At 37.5% G+C, this 24,383-nt stretch overlaps 1 protein-coding gene across 5 annotated transcripts; it reads right to left on the bottom strand.

Moving 5' to 3' along the window:
* Window positions 1-1,477: 1,477 nt before the first annotated feature.
* On the bottom strand, window positions 1,478-5,799 carry LOC127442277 (uncharacterized). Of its 5 annotated transcripts, XM_051700165.1 has the most exons (8): window positions 4,763-5,799; window positions 4,482-4,669; window positions 4,184-4,301; window positions 3,688-4,019; window positions 3,381-3,495; window positions 2,493-2,734; window positions 2,205-2,319; window positions 1,478-2,010 (listed from the first exon to the last, which is right to left on the bottom strand). In XM_051700165.1, the coding sequence occupies exons 2-8, from the start codon at window positions 4,543-4,545 to the stop codon at window positions 1,701-1,703; spliced, it is 1,296 nt and encodes a 431-aa protein (XP_051556125.1). In that variant the 5' UTR covers window positions 4,546-4,669; window positions 4,763-5,799; the 3' UTR covers window positions 1,478-1,700. The 5 variants fall into 5 exon arrangements, 4 of the variants coding, with proteins under 4 accessions (XP_051556125.1, XP_051556124.1, XP_051556127.1 ...); XR_007897467.1 differs by having other exon boundaries at window positions 3,863-4,019; window positions 4,482-5,799; XM_051700164.1 differs by having other exon boundaries at window positions 4,482-5,799.
* Between the last annotated feature and the right edge of the window lie 18,584 nt (window positions 5,800-24,383).

The following is a 24,383-nucleotide window of genomic DNA, read 5'->3' as shown; positions in this document are numbered from 1 at the left end:
CGGAGAATAAGGGGTTACATCATTCACATGGATCATTCAACGTGGCTGAATTTAGTTCACGTGGCCTTCTGATAATCAATCTTTGTTTAAACTTTGTGATCTAAGCATTAAAATGTTTGAATGGAGTGATATTTCAGTTAAAATTAATTTAAAACAGTGTTTAAGCTTCAATAGGACTATTACAAAAAAAAGAACTGTGGCGGTACCTTGCTACAATGTTATCAGGAGTTATGACCACGGTACTTTTTTAAATACCACAATACTAAATGATTACCATTTCATATATTATCCCTATATCCTTGTCTATACCTATAGACCTAAATCACAATAATTTACTCTACTACATATTCACAAAATATCAGAGGCCTCACTCATGTTACCATATGTGCTTACAGAACTAGCATATGCACACAAGATAGAGAAGGCTTTGAAGTACAATGTAACAGCAAAATTGAATTTTTTTTACTTTCATGCAGCAAATGGAGCATTGTGCACTTTGAAAGCATCAGTATAAAATGTGGGTCTGTTGAGTGTGTGTGGAAACTACAAAGGCCTTAAAGGGGCTGCAGTCATGAAACCACAGTCGTTTAATTCACCCCAAATGGGATATTCCACGTTTCAATGAGGCCTTAAACCAAAAAAAAAGCTCCCACCCATCACTCACCTACACTTAAAATGAGACATGTGAGATGCTACTTTGATATGACAGTTTTCTCTTCATGATATTCAGAACAAACAAATGCACATTATTCAATGAGATTATAAAAAAAAAAATAATAATAATACAAAAAAAATAAGTTAAACATTTATAAGTTAGTTTACTATGGTCTTATTTACTATGCAGGTTCTTTCTGTTATTATGTAAAAGTAAATATGAGGTGCTAAATGAATAACCACATGCGCATTTCCTGTTTTGAAATCGCTTAAGAGATACACGGCATATAATGTCCTCTGGTCTATTTGTACATAGTACTGGTGCAGATGAGAAATGGTACACCACAGCAACATCACACTTTGTTAGCCGAGAGGAAGTAGTGACAGCTATGTTGCACTTTATAATGCACTCAAGAGGTCATCAATGCAAACTTATAGTAAACTAAAGAAAAGCTACTGGGCATCACTGTACATCAGCCTAACTTGAGTCCCTGTAAAAAAAGTTGATTCATAATATTGTTACAGTTAGAATGCTTGCTAATACTTTAAGTCCTGCCACTGAGCAGGTGCAAATGGGAGAGTAGTCAGTTGGTTATGTGATCTCAACATGGCAGCAGACATGATGGAGTGACCTGCCTTATGTAGAACAAAAAACAAAAAAAATTCTAGTCCTCTGGTATGACTGGAGATTTAAAAATGTTTGTCAAAAGTTACATATTGCACCTTAGACATTCAAACACCTTAGTTCAGTCTTTACCAAATAAGCTTTCTGCAGCACCTGACATTCAAAAAACATAGGCTACCATACAACATAATGTGTTACTTGTAAACTGTTTATTTACATAGAAAAAATACAAAAAATAAAAGTGATCACTCAAATCAATCTGATCAGTGAATTAAATAGAGAATTGATGAATAATCAGTCAGCGAAATCGGTGTGTTGACTCTGGAGAAAACATCCTCTACAGCCTCACTTCCATAACCACACTGCCATAAAGCTATAAATACTGTAGCTGTCCAAAGTTTTCAAAGAACTAGGCTCAGTATTAAGGCTGCTTGATACAAAAATAAGAGCTGGGGTATTTAGCTGGCTCCTTCTTTACGCAAAATAAATTATTGGTGTTGTGAAATGGGTCATTCATCATAGATGACAATGACATTGCTGTTGCTGTCTCTGTGGTTTCAGTAGAATGTCTTGGGTTCTGCTCTATTGGTTTGGTTCTTGTGATAATGAACTCTTTGTCATTATCTGTTGTTTCAGTTGTTTTTCTTCTTCTGTTCAAGTTCTGTATGTAATCCTGAACCCAGTTCTCCTTTGGAGAAGAACAAATGGTCTTACTCTCCATAGTTATGAATCTGTAAATTTGTATATAAAATATTGTTTGGAATTTAAAACATAATTTTCTTCAAAGACCAGTAAGAATAAGCAATTAATTAATAGTAGAAATATAACATTGATAAATCCAAAATGTGTGATGGTGGCCAAGTAAACAGTAATTTGAAGAAAATGGGACCTTGCTTTTATTTGATTTAAACAGAACTGAACTTACACGACAGCTCTGATAGAGCACAGTGATGTTTCTTGAACTGTGTAGTCCACAATTTCATGAAACACTGGTTTGTTTTTTGTAACTGTCAAGCAGCACGCTTTTGCAGAGGTTACAACTGTATGATAAAGAGAACACAAGGCATATCAACGTAAGGCAATAAGTAAAAAAAAAAAAAAACATTTTTACACATGCCAATATAGGCCTACACATTTTATGTCAAAGACCAAACATATCATCACCAATATTTTTTTTTTATTTCACATTTAGCCATATTTAAATAAAACAAACCATCCAGTCTGGGTGTTCTGAACATCGTCTCTGTCATAGTTTTCTCTGTTGGTGACACAGCTGTAATTGAGATCCACTTTGTTTCACCTGCAGTGCTCTGTGTCATAGTACTCAAAGAGGACAGTTTACTTGTTATGTGAGCCTCTGTGGTTATCTTTCTTTTATCCACATCCATCATTGCATTTTTAGCCCATTTATTTTCTGGATCTGAACATATGATTTTATTTATTATGGTCTGGAATCTGTAAGTGGAAAAAAACTAATTAGGGGAGACCGGGGTTAATTGTCAAACTCTCACTCCAGTGAATATTTTTCATGGTTTATTTTTCAAGTCAATTTCTGCATATGAACGTACCTTTAAGTTTTGACTTCAAAAAAGCTATTTTGCCCAGAAAAAATTAATAAAAATATATGCCGGTGTATGCAAGCGTTGTTTCATTGTATTCACTTGTTTACCCAGATATTAAAAAAAATACAATGATTTTGAATTATTCGTTTGGAGGACAGAATTCACAAAATTATCCTTATTTAGGAGGGTTTTGAATTAGGAGTTCAAAAACCAGAAAACACACTGCTAGAGAAAACACATATTTGTGTAATTGGACTTTTGACTCCAAATCTTATAGTTACTATAGCTCTTGTGAAAACTTTCCTGTGTGACAACTAGCTCTGGTCTCCCGTACATCTTTTCTTTTACCTGATTATTTTTATTAATTAATTTATTTATTTTAATGATTATTTTTGGTATTATGGCTTTTATCATTAAATTATGTATACATTTATTAATGCATCTGTTTAGCAACTGAACTCTGCAAAAACCATGAGTATTGTGAATCTTATTCAATACTTAAAACTTTACATTGTGACATTATGCTATTGTAAACTTACTGTATAGCTCTAAAAGAGCACAGTGGTGTTTCTTGAACTCTGTAGTCCACAATTTCATGAAACACTGGATTGTTTTTTGTTACTGTCAAGCAGCACTCTTCTGCAGAGGTAACAACTGTGTGAAAAAGAAAACACAAGACTGATCAATGTATATAATAATAATAGTAATAATAATAATATTAAACAACAACATTGTTTTACGCATGTAAATGTAGGCCTACACATTTTCTGTCAAAGACCAAACATATCACCAATATATTTTATTTTTTTATTCCACATTAAGACATACAATTAAATAAACTGTCACCTTTATAGTCCTTGGACATTTCTTTCTCTCTGTATGTAGGTGACAGAGTGGTGACCACTGCAAGGGTTGTTACTTTGTTTGTCGCTTTATATGTGCTGTATGTGATCTGTGATGTATTTTTCTCGGGTCCAGGTGTCGTAGTACCCACAGAGAATTGTGTGCTCTCTGTACTCACTGGAGTTAAGGTGCTGATTGGAGAAGTTGGAGATATTATCCTGCACCCATCGGCAGGCTGTTTGTTAGATGTTCTTCTATCCACCTCGCACATAGCCCACTTGGCCCAGCTATCTTCTGGATCAGAGCATATACTTTTACTCCACACAGTCATGAACCTGTGGAGAGGAAAAAAAAAAAAAAAAAATTTGAACCTGTTCATCTGTCCTTTTGTTCATCTATGCTCTACAGCAATAGTAGATTATCACAATGAAGGATAACCTGTGTGATATCAGTGACACAAACCAAGACCATTGTAATACAATGAGCGAGTTAAACTTACACTACAGCTCTGATAGAACAAGGTGGTGTGTTTTGAATTCTGTATCTTTTGATGTTTGTTAGTAGTATTCTGGTGTCTTTAACCGTTGAACAACAGTTTGGTTCTGGGCCATCATTCCCTTTTTTAAAAAAAAGCACACAAGCATTCAGGTTACAACACACATCATTTTCAGAGGCACAATCTTAAATCTGTCTCTCACTTCTCTCTTTCTCATTCTCTTTCTCTACATTTTAAAACTAAACTCAGACCATTATGTTTATTACTAAAAAGCTTCAGAATTAAAATGACCAAAACGTACCTGCTAACTCAACACCCATCACCACCAGAGAGCAAAGAAAAGCAGCTAGATAAATGAACTTCATCTTGTCCTCTTGCACACTTCTAATTATGAAACTCTACTGTGTTGAAGGGTCTATGTTGCAGGAGGTCTTTCAGCCCACAAAGCTCACCACCTTCTCTGATCACTTTTCATCATCTATACAGACACTTCGGTCAGGGACAGGAAAAGATGAGTGACCAGCGGAAGACAGGGTTCAATATGACCCTTATGAAATGTACGATGACATCAGATGGTAATACCTCGATATTTGATGAATACCATGGTACTGAATGATTACCACATTTATACACCATGATGTTTAAATAGTCCTCCAAGTGATTTCAAAGAATTTCATGACATTCCTACAGTATATGTGTCCATAATTCACAATGTTTTTTGTTTTTTTTAAGTGGATGTATAAAGCTAGCAAGACTGTCTCACAATGATTTACTTTACAACCAGAGGTGGGAGCACATCTTACATGTGGGATTACAGGGTTTACGACGTTACTGTATGCTTTTTTTTTTTTTTTGTCTAAAGAAAAGGAGAGAATTCGAAATTACTTTTTGTGGTTATCAATATTACAGTATGCTGCAAATGCAATTGAGCTTAATTTATAACTTTATAGTGATATTCTGTAGATATACGGGGAATAGTTATATTGCAAAATTTGTCAACTAATGCAAATACTTTTGAAACAGCTTAAGATACTGCTTATTCTAAATAGCCACTTCAGAAAGGGTGCACAATTTCCTGTTAATTTCAAACATATTTGGCATTTCATAACATCTCAAGTATTCTATAAACATATACATCTCCACTGTTATTAGATCGGTCAATGTGAGCCCACTTTAAATATTTTTCATAAATCTATTCCCCCCACTTTAAAAAAATATGGGCCTCATTCATGAAAAGTTTGTAAATATACACGAAAGAATTGGGAGTAATTTCCGCGTAAAATTGAGCTTCCCAAAAACTTTCTGCCGGATTCACAAAAGCTTCGTATTCCCCATATTTGTTAGTACAACTGGTATATGTTAGTGAATTCCAAACGTTTGTAAATTGAGCGCGCGTGCACGTTCATTCACATTTATCATAATCCACGTCCATGAAACGCCACATAAAGAAGCCTTCTGATTCGCTAGTAAATGAGAATTGGAAGCTTTTAACATATGTGTGAACAATAATTATTTTTTATTTTATTTTTTTATTTTATTTTTTTAATAGAGTGCATTCACATCGTAAAATATTGATTTAGCAAACACTCGCATCTAAAAATAAATTGAGGAACTTACAGTCATATTTGGTCCGTGTAGCTTTGCAGTTGATTTTTCAGACCATACCAATCCAAAAACAGAATAAATCGTTTGAAAACTTTCATTATTTCCTTTTTCCGGTTACTTTACAAATGGATAACTAACTTTTTTCTCTCCTTTTCTTCAATGTAACTTTTTCTAAATTGCGACTTAAGAATTTTTTTTATTTTTATTTATTTATTTATTTATTTTTTTATGTATGACTTGTCACCAATTTTCTATTTTTAAATTTTTGCGTCTGGAAGTTGCGCTTGGCTGTACCATTATCACGGGGATGTGTGTGGGCTGGGGAACAGACTGCTTATTACTGCAGGGATGTTCAGGAGTAGCTGGCAAAGTAAAGAGCTCAGAATTTCGAAAATTCATCACAAGTTCTTATAAGGCAGTTTACAGGCTAAGAATAGATTCATTATAATAAATTAACGTAGGCTATTTATTTTGGAACAATAAATACAAAATTCTGGACTCTTTAAAGGAGACCTATTATGCCCCTTTTTACAAGATGTAATATAAGTCTCAGGTGTCCCCAGAATGTGTCTGTGAAGTTTCAGCTCAAAATACCCCACGGATCATTTATTATACCATGTTGTAAATACCTCTATTTGGGTGGAATCAAAAACACTCTGTATTCGTGTGTGTCTCTTTAAATGCAATGAGCTGCTGCTCCCTGCCTCCTTTCCGGAAGAGGGCTGTGACTTTACAGCTCGTGCTTCGGACCAATATGACTGACACCGTAAATACCGGAGTTCAGCCATATATGTATGAGCAACCGTAAACGACGCAAGACATAGGCATTTTGAGTTTGTGTTAGTGCTTCTTATGTAGAAAATCACTTCCTGCCCATCATCTGCATTTCACGCCACAGCAACGCAGTGACGTGACGTCATGTGCAAACAAGCTCTAACGACATAGCTCTGGTCTCCGTGAATACAATCAGAGACAATGGTAACTTTAGCTGCATTAGCCGTGGAATCAGCTAACAAGCACATTCGAAAAGGCGATTTGCAAACATTCATAAAATATAAAGTGCGATACTTACATCTTCAGGATATAAAGCTGGAACACGAACAGTTGGTACTGATCCATGCTTGAGTCAATTTTTTTGAAAATCCTGCTTTATATTGACCCTCATTCACAAAGCAGTCCGGTGTAAAATTATTTGCACAATCATACACGAATTTTGGTATGTTTTGGGGCACATTTTCTTCAAAAACAAAACTTTTGTCCACTGTGTCTAAAGTGGCTCTGATGCGGGGAGTACATGAAGACTCTTATGTTCATTTTTACAGCCAACAACAGAACACTTATGATGCTTACGAAGTTGAGACATTATTCTTCTCACTGTAGCTGCTCCAGAGCATGAAAAAAAATGGCGGACTGTGTATGGATCACTCAGGGGAGGATCTATGATAATAGGGTGGAGTCCGTCACCAGTCGTGGGCGTGGCCTGCTCTAAAGTGACGTCACTTTAGAGCAGATACGAAAACCAGTCATTTTGAGACACTGTTTTTGATTAATAGAAATATAAGAAAGAGGAGTGGGTGGACTTAACATTGTAGGGTGGTTGTGTACACACACTGCTGACTCACATTTATGTTCAAACACCATGTAAAAGTTAATTTTGCATAATAAGTCCCCTTTAACGCAATTGTGGCTGGCGAGACTAGGCAGAACGGCAGTTCGGTAATTAATAGACCATTGTTATGACAACTTAATTCCATGAAGTATTAATGCACAAAAATAGATCCAAGAGAATGGATTTGTAATTCCTTGGAGTGAGAGTGTAAGGAGGTTTGTCTACTCTCTCGCTATCGCCCCGTGTGCGAATAATTACCACACTGCGTGCCAATAGTGGCATGCTTGCCATAGGTTTCCGACCCCTGCATCCTTTTAAGCAACTCCTGAGCAACCTTGCAGTAATAAGCAGTCTGTTCCCCAGCCCACACACATCCCCGTGATAATGGTACAGTCCACAGTGCAACTTGCAAGATGCAAAAATGTATGTGTAGAGGAAATAAAATGCACTAGTTTCTATTCTGGTGCCAATTAGAGGGTCTAATTACCACAATAAATGCCCAATTGGGAAATAAGAAATTATGACTTAGAGGCAGTGAAATGAAAACAGATTTATCTATTTAAAAAAAATACTGGATTACAAGGTGACAACAAAGTAGGTCAATATAAATGACAGCATGTTCAAAAATGTATGAAGAATGAGTATGCGTTGAGTGGAAATAAATTTACATGTAAGAGCGTAGGCCTACGCAAAATAAACTAAATGAAAGTGTGCAATTACAACAGATATGTGCATAAAACAAGGTACCAATGATTGAAAGTTATACGATGAAGCAGGTAGGAGGCAGGTGTTGTAGATCACAATGTAATTCAGCAGATGGATGAAGGAAGGTGTGTGTGGTTCTATAATGGAAATCAATAAACACATTGACAAACAGAACACAAATATACAGTGTGTACTGCACAAATTATACAAATGCTAATTCAACACTGAAAAGGCTGGAATACACAATCTAATAACAGGTGATTACTGTAGCAATAGTTAACATAGTATTTTACAATAATACCTCAAATAATAAAGATTGGTTACACTCATAAGTCAAATAAGGCTATCACTGGGCAGTCAACATAAACAGAGCTTTACTTTAGCAATGATAAACAGCAAACGATCTTTCTGCCCAAGCAATAATAATCTAATAATCATTATGAACTTAATCTTCAATGACGCACACTAATAACACACGCGAAAAAAGCAACAGTGAGATGTTTGTGGCAGACAGACTCCACCATCTGTCTTTCATAGCTTGTTTGTCTTTTCTCCTCAATTCACGAGATGTATGTGCAGCTGAGAGAGATCCGAGGGTGAGAATTAGCGGATCGCCAAGGTTAGAAAGTCTGACAGGTACGTTTCTCTTCGATTACTATTTCGTTGGGAAATCCTGATATAATCATCTGTGGCACTCTCACCTTATTTTCTTATTTCACTTCATATTAATACAAAATGACAATGACAGCAAGTTTTCTTTCAGACGTCATCAAATACTGAACCGCTCCATTGACAGCAGCATTCGCAGGAACCGCAACCAAGCCACGCCCACCAACTCAAGTCAGCAACTAATCTATTCTTTGTATGGTGCTTACAATGAGATGAACTTGAACTGAGCATGGGCTTTTTTACAATTTAAAAATAGAAAAATGGTGACAAGTCATATGAAAAACTAATTTATTATATCACAATTTAGAAAAAAGTACAGTTGGAGAAAAGGAGAGGAAAAAGTCAGTTATCCATCCGTAAAGTAACTGGAAAAAAAGGAATAATGAAAGTTTCAACCCATTTTTCTATTTTTGTATTTGGATTGGTATGGTCTGAAAAATCAACTGCAAAGCCTAACATGGACCATATTTGCTGTCATCAGAGGTTCTTTTGTGAATTAAACTGTCTAAGATGTCAATATAAATGGTCTGACATGAAGATTTACTGTAAAACATGTTCAGTTCATGACGACAGGTGGATGTCCAGCACCTTCTCTGGTTCAGTTGAGTGCATTGACCGCATGGAGAAACTTAAGACTGTACAGTGATATACTTCCTTTGCAACAGGAACAATCTTCAAAGAAATTTATAGAATGTCTGAAGAAGGTCTTTGACCGAAACGATGTAAAGTATTATAGATTTAAAAGCTATACGATAGTGTGCGGGCTTTTTCTTTTCCCCGTTTTATTGTTTACACACCTGTCCGCGATGTATTCATTTATTGTTTTACCACTGACCATATGTCAACTGAATGCGATTTACTGATACCTATTTACCTTATGCACCAGAGAAACTAGCGTGCAGCCATCTTGAAAATTTTGTCTCAGAACTTCAGTTCTAGCGGTCGCTATATATATATATATATCTATAGTGTTGATGTCAAAGTGTAATTAGCTAGCAAAGTGGATTTACAGGTTATAGAGTTGTCAAAAGCTTTGAGTATTTTGAGGTGTTCAGGTGTTGTCATAACAATTGGAAGCAGAACAGAGATTCTGAAACAAGAGTACTTAGTTCATAAATACACATCCTACCTTCATTCTCTGGCTGTACTGATATTCTTCTGTGCTCATGAAACTCCAAGAGACAACACAAAATCATTGAAAATGTTTCTGTATGACACCTCTGGCCATCTTTTCGTGCCATTCACTCAATGTGTTATTCTTAAGATGAGCAGATTGTTTGAGTGCTAAACTGGGACTGGGAAGAGTGTAACTATATTTATAATTACACAGACACATACACACATATTGTCTGGTTAGTACTGCAAAGAATGCTTTTCTCTGGAGTTTGTTAATACTTTCTCTTGCAGCAGTTGCAACCTCAGCAGCTGACTTTATTGGCCAATCCTCCACTAGCCACTTCAAGAACACTGGCCCTCTCTGCAATGTAGAATCTTCTTTTAGGCCTTCTGGACTACCTTCTCTTGTGATAATATCCACAAAGTTTAAGTCACCTGGGATCCACCACCAGTCTTTAACAGGTGTAGTTCTCTCCAATTCTATTTGCAAAGAAGGACTGGTAGCCATAGCTAGCCTGCTGAATAGCTCCCAACACTGTCTGGCTGTCCACCAGATGGAACCATTGGTCAATCTCCACTTGGCAATGTTTCTCAATGTACTTTCTAAGCCTGGCTGCATAAACTACACCACACATTTCAGCCTTGACTGCTTCCCCTTTTTGATCCAAAGGAGTCAATTTGGCCTTGGATTCAACTAGCCTCACCTCAATGCCTTGGTCTGTTTCCCACCTGAAATATATTACTATAAATATAATATATTTGATCAAATTTCCACATCCTGCTTCCTGAAATGCCCTTCGTACAAGGATAGCCCCTTTTTGCTTAACAGGTGTGACCAGGCCAATCGGATCATACAGTCCAGCCACCTGACTCAGTAGCTCTCTTCTAGTCAAAGGATTAGGAGTCTTGGCCCTGACCTCCTCTTTAATGAGGTTTTGTCCTACTCTCATTTTCTTTTTCCGCTTGGAAAAATTAATTGATGTTATGATGTAAAGTTTATCCTCTTCCGCCAGATACCCAACTCCAAGGGCCTTGTTGTCTTTATTCCTCAACTGGTTTGGAAGTTTCAGGATTCTGTCTTCTACTGTTGACTTTACTGACTCACCATCACCAGGCTTCCAACTTTGTTCTGACCAAATCCAGTGCTTCAAGAAAAACCCTCCAGCTCTTAGGATCTCCTCAATGCCTTTGGTTATTTCATCCAGCTTTTTCTGATCATTGTGGGAAGTTAGAATATCATCTACATAACTATCCTCTTCAATAACTTTGCGCTCTTCATGTAGATGTTTTGCAGTTTCTCGCACGGCTAACTGTGCAATGCACCCTGCTGGTCGATCACCGATGTTATCTCTGGTGATTGCATATTCTCCTATTTCTTTACTCTGATCATCTCTCCACAGAGACCTATGTAGATGCACTTCTCTCTCCTCCAGCCATACAGAGATATACATCTTCCTGATATCTCCTAGGACAGCATAAACTCCTCTCCTAAACCTTAGAAGGACAGCTCTGATCGGATTAAGAACATCTGGGCCTTTCAGAAGATCATTCATACTCCTTTAAATTTCTGACTGCTGTTCGATACCAAGCGCACTAGTAACTGAATGAGGATTTAGTGTAATCAGGTGACTCACATACCACACTGGTCCATTCCAGCAATTAATTATATCCACAGTGAGCTTGATTGCTGCTCCTCTCTCCACCATTTCATGAATTTGAGCTGCATAAGCGACTTGCCACTCTGGCTCCCTCGAGCTGCTTTTCTGTTCTCAGAAATGTTGCCTCAACTCCACTTCTATTATTAGGAAGGGAAGCTGGATCTTCAGTCCAGGGATATTTTGCATGCCAATGAGGAGACTTGCTGTGAACATCATCTTCTACATAGGTAAGACACTCTATTATAATCTCAAGTTCTCTTTCCTCTGCCAATGTCATCTCCTTACCACCTGGCTGACAGTATCCACAGTGACAGGCTCCACACATCGGTTCACAAGCTGCCCCAATACTATCCCATTTCCACCAATCAAATCAAATCAAATCACTTTATTGTCACACAGCCATATACACAAGTGCAATGGTGTGTGAAATTCTTGGGTGCAGTTCCGATCAACATAGCAGTCGTGACAGTGATGAGACATATACCAATTTACAATAACATCAAATTAACACAACACAATTTAAACATCTGTTATACACATAATTACACTCAACAATATACAAATAATAACATACACTGTACAGTATACAATACGCTCCACTGGTGTGTTTGTGTGTTTTTTTTTTTTACTATATAGATACACATTATTCAATAAAAATTAAAAATAAAAATATATATATATAAAAAAAAGTATATTATATATATATATATAGAATGTACAGTATTGTACTGTATTGACATTCAGGCTGTCGGTTGATAGTCAGTTATTAAGAGAGAACATAATATAATAATAATAATATAATTTATAATAGTCCAGTGTGAGATATAAGAGTAAGGGTAATAAAGTGCAGTGCTGATGTATTTTGATCGTGGGAGATCAAGAGTTCAGAAGTCTGATTGCTTGGGGAAGAAGCTATCATGGAGTCGACTGGTGCGGGTCCTGATGCTGCGATACCGCCTACCTGATGGTAGCAGTGAGAACAGCCCATGGCTCGGGTGGCTGGAGTCTCTGATGATCCTCCGAGGTTTTTTCACACACCGCCTTGTATATATTTCCTGGAGGGAGGGAAGCTCACCTCCGATGATGTGTCTGGCAGTTCGCACCACCCTTTGCAGTGCTTTGCGGTTGTGGGCAGTGCTATTGCCGTACCAGGCGGAGATACAGCCAGTCAGGATGCTCTCCACAGTGCAGGTGTAGAACCGTGTGAGGATGTGGCGGTTCATTCCAAACTTCCTCAGCCATCTCAGGAAGAAGAGGCACTGATGAGCCTTCTTCACAACGTGTCCGTCACAGTGTGGACGGACAATGTGAGTTCCTCAGTGATGTGGATACTCAGGAACTTGAAGCTGCTGACTCTCTCCACTGGTGCTCCATTGATGGTGATGGGACTGTGTTCTCTGTCTTTTCTTCTGAAGTCCACCACAAGCTCCTTTGTCTTACTGACGTTGAGGGAGAGGTTGTGCTCCTGACACCAGTGTGTCAGAGTGTGCACCTCCTCTCTGTAGGTTGTTTCATCATTGTCAGTGATCAGACCTACCACCGTCGTGTCATCAGCAAACTTAATGATGGCATTGGAGCTATGTGTTGCCACACAGTCATGTGTGTACAAGGAATACAGTAGTGGGCTGAGAACACAGCCCTGCGGGGCTCCAGTGTTGAGGGTTAGTGATGAGGAGATGTTGCTGCCTATTCTAACCACCTGGCGTCTGCTTGACAGGAAGTCCAGGATCCAGCTGCACAGCGAGCTGTTTAAGCCCAGAGCCCGGAGTTTCTCATCTAGTTTGGAGGGCACTATGGTGTTGAATGCTGAGCTGTAGTCTACAAACAGCATTCTCACATGTGTTCTTTTTTTCCAGGTGGGAGAGAGCAGTGTGTATTGTAGATGCAATGGCATCATCAGTGGAGCGGTTGTTGCGGTAAGCAAACTGCAGCGGGTCAAGATTGAGTGGCAATACAGAGCAGATGTAATCTCTGATTAGTCTCTCAAAAAATGTGCTGATGATAGGGGTCAGAGCAACAGGATGCCAGTCATTTAAACAAGTTATTTTTGATTGTTTTGGTACAGGCACAATGGTGGATGTTTTAAAGCATGTGGGGACTACAGACAAAGAGAGGGATAGGTTGAAAATGTCCGTAAAAACACCAGCCAGCTGGTTCGCGCACGCTCTGATGATGCGGCCCGGAATGCCGTCTGGGCCCGCGGCTTTGCGGATATTCACCCATCGGAAGGATCGGGTTACATCCGCTACAGAGACGGAGGGTGAACTAACCTCTGCAGCTTCGGCCGTGAGAGCTCTCTCCGCGAGGGCGGTGTTATTTCCCTCGAATCGAGCATAAAAAGTATTTAGCTCATCCGGTAGAGAGGCAGCGGTGTTCATGGCGGAGTTTTTATTCCCTTTAAAGTCCGTGATGATGTTAATTCCCTGCCACATGCTTCTAGAGTTGGTGGTGTTAAACTGTCCTTCAATCTTGCTCCTGTACTGGCGTTTTGCTGTTTTTCGGAGGGCATAACTGGCTTGTTTATGCTCCTCCGCATTCCCGGAATTAAAAGCGGAGGTCCGCACATTAAGTGCCGCGTGAACATCGCTATTGATCCACAGCTTCTGATTCGGATAGATTCGTACAGTTCTGGTCGGAATCACTTCCTCTACGCACGTTCTGATGAAACACATTACGCTATCAGCGTAAAGCTCAATGTCATCACAGGCGGACCGGAACATCTCCCCGTCCGTGTGATCAAAACAGTCTTGTAGCATAGAGTCTGATTGGTCCGACCAGCACTGGATCGTTCTGAGGGTGGGTGCTTCCTGTTTCAATTTCTGCCTGTAAGCGGGCAGAAGCAGAATGGAAGAGTGGTCCGATTTGCCAAATGGTGGGCGGGGGAGGGATTTGTAGCCATCCCGGAACGGAGAGTAGCAATGATCCAAAACCCGGTCCCCTCATGTGTTGAAACTAATGTGCTGGTGATATTTTGGTGCGACTGATTTTAAACTGGCTTTATTAAAGTCCCCGGTCACAATGAACGCGGCCTCAGGGTGCGTGGTTTCCTGCTCACTTATAATCCCATACAGTTCCTTAAGTGCCCGGTCTGTGTCGGCTTGTGGGGGAATGTACACAGCAGTGATAATAACCGCTGTGAATTCCCTCGGTAGCCAGAATGGTCGACACAGAAGCATAAGAAATTCCAGATCAGGAGAACAGAAAGACTTGATGGAATGTACGTTCCTCTGATCACACCAGGATTTGTTCATCATAAAACATACACCACCTCCTCTAGTTTTACCTGAGAGGTCTTTCGCTCTGTCCGCTCGGTGCACGGAGAACCCCGCGGGTTCAATGGCTGAGTCTGGAATCTCCGCAGACATCCAAGTTTCTGTTAGGCAGATAATGCAGCAGTCCCTCGTCGGAAAGAGATCTGCGCTTTCAGCTCGCAGAGCTTGTTATCCAGAGACTGAACATTTGCCAGTAGAATAGTGGGTAGCAGGGGTCGATTTGCGCGGCGTCTTACTCTGATGAGAACGCCGGCTCTGTTTCCCCTTTTCCTCCTGCGTTTCCACGGCCGTGCTGCCCAGACAAAGGGCTCTGCTTGCGTGTTTGTAAACAGCGGGTCGGCATTGAGGAATGTGAAGTCCGGTTTTCGGTGTGAGATCGCTGAACCAATGTCCAAAAGTGTTTGTCTGTCGTAGACAATAAGGCAGACAACATCCAAGACAAAAAAACATAAGAATTGTGAACAAAACAAACAAAACATTGCTATGTTGTGTCGGAGCTCGCAACGCAGCAGCCATACTCGGCGCCATCTTGAGTCCCCACCATTCAAAGAACTCACGATTGCTAACAGCTGCAATGTTAGTCTCAGCTCTGGTTTCTTGAAGTAGTTGGACTGACTTAGACATCACTTGCATTTCAGGTTCTCCCACTTTCTCTTCATATTTTGCTGCGGCTGTTCTCATTGTGCAAGCAAAATGTGTTTTGGACTCATATGCAGCTATGTTTATTTCTTCAAATAAGTCTGGATGAGCTTTGCCTACTGTCTTTCCCAAAGGACTGCCCCATTAGACAAGATCCCCCACAACCTTCACTCTTTGTGGGGCTAATCTCCCTTCTCAGAGGCTAATAAGAAGTTCAATCTCTTTAGGTCTTGCTAGCTCTTCAAGTTTGACTTCTGGGAGGAACCTCTGCAATTGCTTAGCTTTGATGACTTTATGCACTTTAGCAATTTCATCCAAGCCATAACAGAGAAGGTCAAGCGCTCTTTCTTTGTCCTCATCAGTCTTGACTCTGACTCCAAGAAGATATCACTTGGTTTTCACCTCAATGGTCATTCCAGCAACTCCATGCACTATCAGAGTGACATCTTTGCTGCTTAACCTCAAACTTTCTGCAGCCTTGTGGGTTATATAGTTGGTATCTGATGCAAGGTCTACTAAAGTTCTAATCTTCTGCCCTACATTGGTTGTAACTTCCATGAGCATCATGATGACAGGTAGTTCTTGTACCCCACTTTCCCTTAAAAGTCCAACTTGGGTTTTTCCTTCTGGAATTCCTTTCTGAGTTCAGATTCAATAATTTGACTTGACTCTCAAATGAGAAGGTTAGCTTGCTTTGTAAAACACATCTTTGCAGTGGTTCTCTCTCTCTTAATTTGGTTCACTGTTTTCCCCAAAGCTTCTTCTGCCATCTTATTTTCAAGTTAAATGATACATTGCCTTAAAACAGCTCAATTAATTTACCGATGACTTGTGTTGACAATGTTGATTCTTATGCTTTGCACCAGCTATATTTTCTGGACCATCAGAAGCCTTTAATCTTCCTATCCACAAGCATTGGTTATTAAATGTCAAGTTATACAGGGATTCTCAGCCTCAATGTCTGCCCAAACTTGAAAAAGGCTTCAATCAGCTTCAAATGTGCATGGAATAACTCAAAACATCTTATTCTTCATCACCGAAGCAATTTACTGAAAATCTTTCAGCAACAACTTGATCTTCTTTTGCTTATTTTCAGTGCTTAATTCAGATGTTTAGCTTAATAACCTATACAGAGAAAACACAAACCATATATATGAGTCACTACACACAGCAATGAGACCATTTAAGGATATTTAACTAATTTAAACTACAAACAATGTTAGTAGAATACGCACAAATCACAAAGTATATATTTACATAGCAGTTCAACAACAAAACTAAATCAAATGCACTTACTGCACATGGCCAGTTAGCATATTAGATGCTAAACCCTCTAGCATTAATAAACAACTTGCAAGACATATACAACATTCTTTTAAACAGTCTGTAGTCACTAAAAAAATGAGTCTTTATCCTACCAGTAGCGTCTTAAAGTTGATGAACACATTGTGGCTTTTCCCAGCTGTCCTTGAACAAACTCAGCATGTGGTTCACTCCAAACTCATTGGCTACAACCATGCAGATTTCAGCAATCTTTCTCCTTTGGTTTTATAACCAGCAACAACACCAACTTGGGTAGGAGAAGCACATTCACTTTGCAAACAAAGATCCCTCTGCATGCTAGTAATCACAAACACACCTGGTTCTATGTGATATGTGCAGTTTCAATAGCCAATCAGCTTCCTTGTTTCTTCCAGGTTGCTATGTGCTCACAACCAATAGTCTCCATTCATTTTGATCTCAAATCTAAACTCATTTTACCTGATAGATTTTGTTTTTCTTTATTTAACAATAATGAATATATATATATTTTTTCAATTTCAAGTTTAGCTTAACACATATATACATGTAAAAATGTTTTATTTTATGTTCTGTTTACAACAATTTATTCGCATTTAAGCCTCTAAAAAAATTAGGGTGAAAAATTAATTGTAAAAAGTACAATTGTAATTTGCTTTAACATTATGAACTTGCATGTGTAATATACATGCTGTCACTGTTGGAAATATCTTTATCTGTCACTATGACAGACTGAGTTTCTTTTTTTCAAGTAGTGTTTATTAAGAATAGAAAACTAATTGATTTAAAAACTCTGGGATTAAAATTAAAACCTTTTTACCATCTCAGACCCAATTTCCACCTGGTATTAAGATGCATCTCGGGTGATCCGATCACATGTGGTCATGTGAGACACACCGCTGTTTACACCTGGTCACTCAAATGCATCTCCTTTGACCACTAGTGTTCAGATTTGGAGGGGAGGGTCTCTGTTTCATTACAACACATCAGTCATTATGTCATTGTGTTACTACATGATAGTAAAGCTCAACCAAGTCAGAAAAGACAAAGAAAGCGCACCAAAAAAATCTGTGCGCTGTTTCTTCCAGATGCGGTTTCAATTTAATATAAGCTCAAACGCAACAGGTCAAGTAGAATTATCCAGTATTTTAGTGTATTACTGTATTAAAGGAGCTTCAGGTGTTCTTGCTTGTCATCTGTGTTGATATCAGACACACTAAAGAAGATCTGTGAAGCTCTCATGATTTTGTATGTAATTTTTAACATTTCCAGATCAGACGGTTATTTCCTTTTAAAGCCACTCATAACAGCAAAGTTTAAACTCTTGTTTTAGAGCAGCAGTTGATTGACAGGCGAGGGGTGGTGCTTCACTGCTGCCGGGACGCATACAGGACGGATTAGCATTGAAACCTCAAATGTAATGCAGTCACATGCATTTTTGACCACATTTGTATGTGGTTTTTGTTATCCAATCACAAAACATTTTAGACCCCATTTAGACCTGTATTTAGGCTGACCACATATGATTGGATCACCTGAAACGCATCTTAATACCAGGTGGAAATGGGGTCTCAGATCTAACAAGGGGAACAGCAAATTGTATAATGTCCTTTGAGTGAAGTGTAATGTTAATTTACAGAGATACAAGATGATAAATAGATGGGTGACAGACCACATATCAATTCATAAATGAAACAATACCAATGTGAGTGCTGTTGTATGTCCTGAGCTATTGTTGTGCTGATTTTTTCTCTCTAGTATCCTTATGTTTACGTTTGGGTTTAAGGGTGGGCTTTAGGGACAGGGACCAATGACTCCCTACAATGGTTATGGTTAGGGGTGGGCTAAGGACCAAATAGAGGTGGGTGTAATGGTGGGATAAGGACCAATCAGATAGCGGGGATTCAAATTTCGGCACAACAGGGGACTCGAGTGAGAGCTGGAAGCAGACTTTGTTTCTGGAACAGACCTGGAACAAAATCGATTTAGTTGTTTCAGAAGACATTGATTAAACCACTGGAGTCTTATGGTTTACTTTAATGCTGCCTTTATGTGCTTTTTGAAGCTTCAATGTTTTGGTCACCATTCACTTGCATTGTATGGATCTACAGAGATGAGATATTCTCCTAAAATTCTTTATTTATGTTCTGCAGAAGAAAGAAAGCCATACACATCTGAGATGGCATGAGGGTGAGTGAATAATGAGAGAATTTTATTTTTTGGGTGAACTATCCCTTTAAAACAAAACCAGCTCCCATCCATCACTCACCAACATTTTAACTGAGACACATAAAGATACTACTTTGATATAAACAAACAAATGCAAATTATTTAATGTGATTATACAAAAAAATAAAGTTTAACATTTATAAGTTTGTTTACTATGGCTTATTTACTACTTTGGCCCTTTCTGTTATTATGTAAAAGTAAATATGAGGCGCTACATGAATAACCACATGTGCATTTCCTGTTTCGAAATCACGCAAGATAAACGCCATATTATGCCCTCTGAACTATTTGTAGATAGTCCTTATGCAGAGGAGAGATGGTACACCACAGCATCATCACACTCCGTTAGTTGAGAGGAAGTAGTGACAGCTATGTTGCACCTTATGATGCACTCAACTGTACATCAGTGCAAACCTCTAGTAAACCAAAGAGCTAGTGGGCAAAGTGTACATATCAGACCTGTCACTATTCTCAGACCAGAATTACTGTACAGTATCCCAGCTTGAGACACTGGAACATTTTACAGTTGATTTATAATTATAGTTACAATTTGAATATATGCTAATACTTAAATCATCCCACTGAGCAGGGGCAACTGGGAAAAAGTGACTAGACAGCTGGACATGTGATCTTAATATTGCAGCAAACATGATGGAGTGAACTGCATTATATAGAACAAAATAGATTTGTCTAGTCCTCTGGCATGACTGGTTTTTGTTAAAAGTACAAAACATTTTTTTTTTAACACCTTTAATTTTCAGTCTGTACCAAATATGCTCTGCAGCACCTGGCATACAAAAAAAAAAAAAAAAAAAAAAAAAATATATATATATATATATATATATATATATATATATATATATATATATATATATATATGTGTGTGTGTGTGTGTGTGTGTGTGTGTATGTTACTCAGAAAAAATACACAAAATGCAAGTGATCACGCAAAACAATGTGATTAGTGAATTAAATGGAGAATTTGCAAATCAATCAGCAAAATTGGTGTGTTGACTCTGGAGAAAACATCTGCTCCAGCCACATTACCATAACCGTACTGATTTTATTGCACTTACAGAAGTTATTAAGTGATCCTGATAATATCAGCATACTGCCATAAAGTTATAAATTGTTGCTGAACCTTTACAAACAGCTAGACTCAGTTTTAAGGCTGCTTTAAACAAAAGTAAGAGCTGTATTTAGCTTGCTCTATCTTTAAACAAAAGTAATTATTGGCATTTTTAATGGATCATTCATTATGGATGATGATGCCATTGATGTTACCAAGGACTCTAGCTCCTTCTCCTTCTTCTCCACCATGTACATTTCATCCAGCTGAAATGTCTCTGTAGTTACAGTAGAACTTAGGTCCTGCACCAAAGTTTTGGTTCTCGTGGTGGAAAAATTTCTGTCATTGTCTGGATTTTCAGTTGTTTTTCTTCTACTGTCCAAGATCTTTGTGTAATCCTGTACCCAGTTCTTCACTGGAGAAGAACAAATTGTCTCATTGTCTCTATCATATATATATATATATATATATATATATATATATATATATAGTATATATATATATATAGATAGATAGATAGATAGATAGATAGATAGATATAGCTTTTGTGACAACCTTTAACCTGATTATTATTATTATTATTATTATTATTTTGTTGGTATTTTGTCTTCATAATTAAGTTATGTACACATTTCCTAATGCATCTATTTTTAGCAGTTATCCAGAACTCAGCAAAAACTATAATTATTGTCTATCTTAAGCTTATCTTAACATATGATTTTATTATATGGTCTGGAAGCTGTAAGTTTAAAAAAAGACCAGGGTTAATTGTCACACTTTTTTACACCACTAAATATTTTTCAGGGTAGGTTAAATTTTGAAGTAAATTTCTTAAAGTGAACGTACTGTTAAGTCTTGGCAACTAAAAAGGTATTAAACATTTACACTGTTGTTGCCCAGGAAAAAATGTATGCCAGTGTATGCCAGTGTGGTTTTACTTTGTCCACTTGTTTACCCAGATAGCCTTTTACAACATCATAATGATACTGTATTTTTAGTGTGGAGGACAGAATTCACTAAAATTATTAACATTTCAGGAAGGTTTTGAACTGGGTGTTAATAAATCAACAAAAGCACTATAGAGAGAACACTCATTTTTGTTATTGGACTTTTGACTAAAAATTAAGTTAAGAGTAAATTAAGAGTTACTGAGATATGAGCTTTTATGACAACTTCCCCGTATGACAACTAGCGCAAGTCTCACACTTTTATTTTATGATTATATTTGGTATTTTGGCTTCATCATTCAATTATGTATCCATTCATGAATGAATCTGTTTTTAGCAGTTACACAGAACTCAGCTAAACTATGAGTCTTGTGTAACTTAAATCTTTATATTGTGATATTATAACATTGTAAACTTACACTACAGCTTTGATAGCACAAATCATTGTATCTTGAATATAATAATCCAAAATGTTTGTAATTGGTATTCTGGTGTCCTTTACAACATCACGGCAGTTTGGCAAATGTCCATCCACTTGGAGAAGCAAATCAGTAATGTTATTCAGTTGAGTTATTATTACATTCACAGTATAATAACATTTCAGCTCAAATTTTCAGTCAAGTGACCTCTAATTAAGACAGACCACAGTGCCAATTTTTGAGGAGCAATAGAATTAAAATGATCAAAACTAAATAACATGGCATAACCGCCATCCAATTTATGGAGAAAGGAAGAGCAATAAAAAGAGTGAACTTCATCCTTTTTGAAGTAATTATGCAAGTCTCTACTGGGTTAATCTGCTAGGTTATATGATGAGGAAGGTCTTTCACATCCACATCAGCAATCTCATTCGGGTGAGTAAGTGCTGTATACATGGTTAGGAAATACTTATCATGATTTCTCCTAACACTACATACTTTGTCACATATGCTTTTGCGTGTTTTACTTGCTATTTGTCTGTTAATGAGTGAAAAAAAAAAAAAAAGAATATTTAATTATAATAAGAATAATTCCCATCATCAAAATACATTAACCTACATTAAATGCATTTGTCAGGAGTTGGTTGCAATGTAAATTTGAGAAAACATGCAACCACACTTCCAAATGCTTCTTCTATTTGACGTATAGTTTTCAGTGTACAGGATACAAAGTTTTGGATGGCAGAGTTTATATTGCACAGTAAAGTTTATGCCCTGTGTCTCCTTAAAAGTTAAATATTATTATAATTTTTTTAATCCAGTGGTAAAATGCTAAGTGAGAATGCTCCAGCTTCAGTGTAATTGTAACCACCTGGCTAGTGGCTATGTCTGTGCAATTCCTCAACCCTTCCCCTCTCTTCCAAAAACACTCAAAGTCTAACCGGAAGTATTAGCAGTAAACTGATTTAGAATTAAAAATATTAAAATAAATCATTAGAGGGAACAATAAATTGGGAACGGTTTACTGCAGTTGCCTAATTAATATATAATCACATAATCTATACTGTATAGATAGTAACTGTAATCTGATTACAAGTATTTAAATTTGGTACTGGTCTATTTAGTGGACCAGCAATAGAATCATATCTTTCTGAGGATGCTGGCTGGCTGAGGAAGTATTGCTGGTTCAGTGTTTAATTTCTGTGCCGCTAGTCTTGCCAAAATTAGTTTTACAAACATTGTTCTGCCACAAACGCACTCCACTGATTAAGCCAATGTTGCTGCATCGGGCTGAACAGGCCCATCAATCAAAATGAGCATTGTTTTTGCCACAAAGCTAAAGTTAGCATTTTTACATGCATATTCTTACACTGATTATGCTTAATAAGCTGACAATAAGATCATATAAATGCCTTAAACAGTGTTCATTTATCGGGATATATCGCTAAGGATTAAAGCATCTGTTTAATGGACTATACAGTATGTAAATGTAAGGTCATTAATGGTTTAAGCAAAACCGATCAGCAAGCGTAAAGTTTTGTTTGATACCCCGATTTTGCATTGCATGTAAACACCTTTAATCACCTTATCCATTGCACGCAAATGTTGTGCGCATGACTGTTTACAGTTTGACATCAAAAGCAGAGAATAATTCAATGATTTCAAATCTCTTATAAACATGGGTTTCTTACATGGTCTGTTCTGTTCTGAATAAGCTTATTTTTGATAGTTATCAGCGTACATGGTGTTCATGTAAACATGCAGTAGTTTGGGAAATGAGAACCAGTTCCTATTGGGAACCAGTTCAATTTAGTGAAAAAAAAAAAAATAGCAGAACCGTCTGATTGTCATGACTTTCTGTTCCGTTAATGGTTCTTGAATGCATTTTTTTCTGTTGATGCGGACACAACACCGGAACCCTTCTTCATAGGGGAGCCTACAAGCTTAGCATAAAATAGCATAACACGGCAGTCCCATAGACATTCGGGCGGTACACTGGCGAGAAGACAAGATGTTTTTTTTATTTTATTTTTTTATGGATGTCTATGGACGAGATGCTTCAGTGCGCTGAATAAACTGCATTTGTGAGGAAACAGCTCATCACTTATTGAATTGACTGACTGTCTGCCAATCTTCAGCATGTTTTACATTAAACAATCCTTTTGGAATTAACTTTGTGTAGAGTTTACTATGATAAAATTGCTGTCTTATAAGAGAAGTCATGAACAGTTTTGTAACAGGTAGGTGTCAGTTTACAGCTCTCCCCATTAATTTGTATGGTATCCGCAAATGGTGACTTACTGTCGTTATATGCCGGTTGACCATTACGCTCTCTTCTGTGGTAAAAGAGCGGAGGTTGTTATCTCAGTAAATAATACAATCTCTGACAACGCCAAGCTAAAATAATCTGAAAGTGTTTCCTGTAGTACTATTCAGTGGCAGAGCTGACTTTCTACTAAATCTACAGCGTGAAACACACAGTGCTTCAAGTGACGAACAAATTACTCTTATGATCTGGTTCTTTTGAATCTACAGCACAAGCAGTGTACTCCTGAAACTTAATTCAGGCAGCACAAACAGTTACTGACTGGTTGTTTTATGTTTCTAATTGATGACATTGTGTAGTTAAAACCTATACATTATAAGTTTTGTTGTAATCAGTGAAATTTTACATAAAAAAATAAACAAATAAAAAAAATGAAATATGTTATCACATTTTCTATTTTATAGTTAGGAGGACCAATTATTGGATTTAACTGTGCCCCTAAAAGTCTTTGAATAGTCTGCGTAAACCCCATTTGCACAATCTGCATTAAATGTACTTCTGGTTATCTCTGCTTTGTTGAAATCTCAAATTATATCATTTTGCAACAGACTGCCACTTAATGCAATAAAAATTGTGTTTCTTATTTCCAAATACACTTTCAGGTCAAGTTTACCTAAAAATGGTTTACTTATAGTTATAACT

Source organism: Myxocyprinus asiaticus, chromosome 6 (assembly GCF_019703515.2).
Source record: "Myxocyprinus asiaticus isolate MX2 ecotype Aquarium Trade chromosome 6, UBuf_Myxa_2, whole genome shotgun sequence".
Classification (NCBI taxonomy): Eukaryota; Metazoa; Chordata; class Actinopteri; order Cypriniformes; family Catostomidae; genus Myxocyprinus; species Myxocyprinus asiaticus.
Note: the sequence above shows the minus strand (reverse complement) of the source record. Positions and strands in the feature narration are given on the sequence as shown.

What these genes read in the sequence shown, in the direction of transcription:
- LOC127442277 (XM_051700164.1), bottom strand. Translation starts at nt 4,545, where the DNA reads ATGAAGTTCATTTATCTAGCTGCTTTTCTTTGCTCTCTGGTGGTGATG. An exon ending in TGTTCTATCAGAGCTGTAGT is followed by an intron (nt 4,020 to 4,183) that starts GTAAGTTTAACT and finishes TCCTCTCCACAG; the next exon opens with GTTCATGACTGTGTGGAGTA. An exon ending in CAGAACACCCAGACTGGATG is followed by an intron (nt 2,320 to 2,492) that starts GTTTGTTTTATT and finishes TTTATCATACAG; the next exon opens with TTGTAACCTCTGCAAAAGCG.